Source organism: Solanum pennellii, chromosome 1 (assembly GCF_001406875.1).
Source record: "Solanum pennellii chromosome 1, SPENNV200".
In the NCBI taxonomy this organism is placed as follows: domain Eukaryota; kingdom Viridiplantae; phylum Streptophyta; class Magnoliopsida; order Solanales; family Solanaceae; genus Solanum; species Solanum pennellii.
In genome coordinates, this window is record NC_028637.1 from 6,059,698 (window position 1) to 6,063,176 (window position 3,479).

The 3,479-nt window shown below is 34.6% G+C and overlaps 1 protein-coding gene across 1 annotated transcript; it reads left to right on the forward strand.

Moving 5' to 3' along the window:
• Positions 1–236: 236 nt before the first annotated feature.
• On the forward strand, positions 237–1,169 carry LOC107008439. The gene has a single exon (XM_015207478.2). It carries the CDS (start codon positions 296–298, stop codon positions 899–901), a length of 606 nt encoding a protein of 201 aa, XP_015062964.1. The 5' UTR covers positions 237–295; the 3' UTR covers positions 902–1,169.
• The last annotated feature ends 2,310 nt before the right edge of the window (positions 1,170–3,479 follow it).

Consider the following 3,479-nt stretch of genomic DNA (forward strand, 5'->3'; position numbering starts at 1 on the left):
ATCAAAAAGTTTCATTTTGAGAAAAATATATTACTTAGATAAATCAATTTTATACTTAAGGTTCACATTGTATAATTTTAATTAAGAATAGACTAGTATTTATCGTTTTGCTATAAATGAAAGAAATAAAAATAATTTCTTTTTTTCTTTTTCATCTTTGTAGTAGTGGCTAGAAAATTGACAAGTAGATATCCATTTGATCCAATGAAAATTCAAAATAAAATTCATAAATAAATTTTTTAAAAATCCTTTTGTTAACTAACCAAACCAACCACTCATCCTAACGGATAAAACCATGGCCATGGCCACCACCACTACCCGTTCCTCCGCCGCCGCCGCCGCCACTCCACTCCTCTCTCCGACCATCCCTTCCCTCCACACAATTACCAGAATACCCTTCATCTCCGCCACCCCAAAAAGCAACAGGCCAATCACCAAGCTCCACGTGTCATCCAACCCAGTCGCTTCATCCTCCACCAGTACATCCAAACCCAATCAAGAATCCATCTTTTTCGACGGCGGAGCTCACTATGGAGACCTCGCAGCTAATCTCCTTCTGGGTTTCACTCTTCTTTGGCTCCCATTAACCCTAGCTTCAGTATTTAGGGCTTTTTACTTGAGGTACAGGTTTACCAATTTGAGGGTTACTGTCATTTCCGGGTTAACGGGTCAAGACCGGAGCGATTTCTCATATAAAGTAATCAAAGATGTTCAGGTTGTTCCAAGATTTATTGGTGAATGGGGTGATGTGATTATTACATTGAAAGATGGTACTGTTGTGGATTTGAGAAGTGTTCCAAAATTTAGGGAAATTGCTAAGTATTGTCTTTCAATGGTGGATAAAGAGTCGTCTGGAGTTTCGAAGGAGGCTAATACTACTGATGGGCCTAAAGGCTTTTGAGAAACATATATGGTTAGTGTTTTATACTTTTGTTTTGATTTTCATATACTGTTGTCTCGATAATTAATTTTAGTAGCTCAGTTGGTTGGCTACCTGACTCCTGAACCTGAACTTTCTTGTTGTTGGTGAGAGTTTGATTTCGTGAACGAAACATTGTTCTGGTTTTTGTAAAGGGTTATGTAAAGTTTTCATTTTGGTAATTTAATGTATTCAATTGTGACAATGGTTTTAGTATATATGTTTAATTGATTTGTGTATTGACTATTGAGTTGTTGGGAACTGTAAACTGTTTCTTTTAGTTGGTCTTGATGGATATTTCTTTTGCCTTTGATTTACTTATGTCTTATGAGGTACATGAATAATCCATAAGATATAGAATTAGCAATAAAACTGCATGTGTAAACTATAAAGGGAGCAGCTTTGTGCACAAAGCATCCCAACTTCACGTAGGGGTTGCACCCCAACAGGGTGTGATGTCGGTACCCTACTTTGACTCAAGTATCAGTACAACTTCAGAAAACTGCACTTGTGTTTATGAGAATTATACTCGTGTTATTGATATTCGGAAGTTGCTCGAAGCAAATCCATGTTGAAATGGTTAATGTTGGGGTCAATGATTTGGTACAAGTGACTTGATACAAGTGCTTCTTTTTGTTGATCTGAGTCATACAAAAGCTATAATATAAGTTTAGCTCTTACATTAAGCATAAAGTCCACCACTTTTATGTCCTTTTTATGCTATTAGACGTTTTTGAGAATCATTGAGAGACGGCATGCCTTGAACTCTGAAATTGTTCCGATTTAATGTTGCTGCATGGTATGGATTTCTGGACTTCTATTACTTTTGGCAGAATCAATGTCGTCAATGATACTATACCAACAAGGATGTCGATGTTTCCATATTGATTAAAACTTAGTGATATCAAAAAGTTGAACCTCCCTATACAAATTTTTACATCAATTTGGAGCGAGAAGAAAGATGGTTCTCCACAGTGAGGAAAATCAAACTGAAGAAGAGCCTTATTAAGGAGCTCGAGCATTGTTGGATGGTTCTTTGAGGCTATGGATTGGCGTTATTCCCTTGAGGGACTTAGACATTTGTGCCAGATTGAGAGCCTGTTTAGATGAGCTTATAACTTATGATGGCTTAAACACAAGTGTTTATTAACACTTCTTTATGTTACCTAAACACTATAAAAGTGCTTTAAAATAATTTGGCTTAAAAACACTTAAAATAAGTCAATCCAAACATGCTCTAAACTTATGGTCTCTCATCCGCACAAGTGTGTTTACATTCATCTCCCTTTCATCTGACTTTCCTACAGTATAAGTTGGAGAAACTATATGTTGAATTTTGAAGAATGCTGATCAGTGAAGTTAAATGTATTTCAATCTTGAAATGGTGAGTCCAGCTGTTTTCTGTAGAACTCATAAACTAGATATGAAATGTTTGTTGAGTACATTGGAGTAGTTTCTAATCAGAAGATGCATAATTTGGAGAACCCTGTCATTGTAATGGTTTAAACTATTTTTCAACAAAGGATGCAAAATTTGAAGAGCCCATCTTTATGAATATCTCTTTTTGTGCCATCAAGTACCTCAAGCTCTTATGATAGTAAAGATTTGACACTTCCCCTAATACAAGTAATGTCACTGTATCTGAAAAGCGAAGATAATGAAAAGTGGTCTTGAGGTTACAAAAGTCGTAACTGAGTCTTGGTTGATTAGTTTGCCTTTTCTTGGTCCTGGTGTGGCTAACAGGCAATAGAAGGATGATGGCCTCAGCATAGAATTGTACTTCACCTTGTTTAACCATAAGTAGTTGCAGCAATTTTATTAGTTGGTGCAACAATTGCTTAAGTTGCTATACCAAATTTTTGAAAGTCCTTTAAGTTGCAATATTGAAGTGTTAGCATCAACTGCTTGAGTTGCTGTGATAAATTCTTTAAGTTACCATCTTAAGTTTGTTGCATCGACTTAAGTAGTTCATAAAGTAGTTGTTGTGGTTTTATTTTCTTAAGCTGCAACCTTAAGTTGTTTTACAACTACTTAAGTTGTTGCTTAAATTGTTGTAGCAATTCACTCACTTGTTTGAAAAAATATGAATTTGTGTAATGTTTAATCAACTATAGTAGTTTGTTTTTCTATTCTATTGAAAAATAAATTATATTGATTTATGATTTGGTGCTCTCTCTCATGTCTATAAATAAAATGACTCAAATAAAGAGAAACATTCATTCAAGCAATACTCTTTTGAAAATCTAAAAGAACAAATTCACAAGCCCAAATAGAAAAAGAAGTAAAAATAGCAATATCAAACATCCACTAATAAATTGTAGATGATAAAGTCAATTCTTCTTCAAAATAGGCAAGCAAAAACAGAACTCCAAAATGATTTTGAAATTAGAGTTTTCCCTGCTGTGTGAGATGATGATCAAGTTGGTAATGTTGCAACTAGGAAGTTGATTTATAATCACTACATTCAAGTCATAATCTAAAATTTAATAGTCTTGATGACATCAATTATTGAAGGATTGTGAAGAGAAAACTCGGCAATACAATATATATATTGGGACTA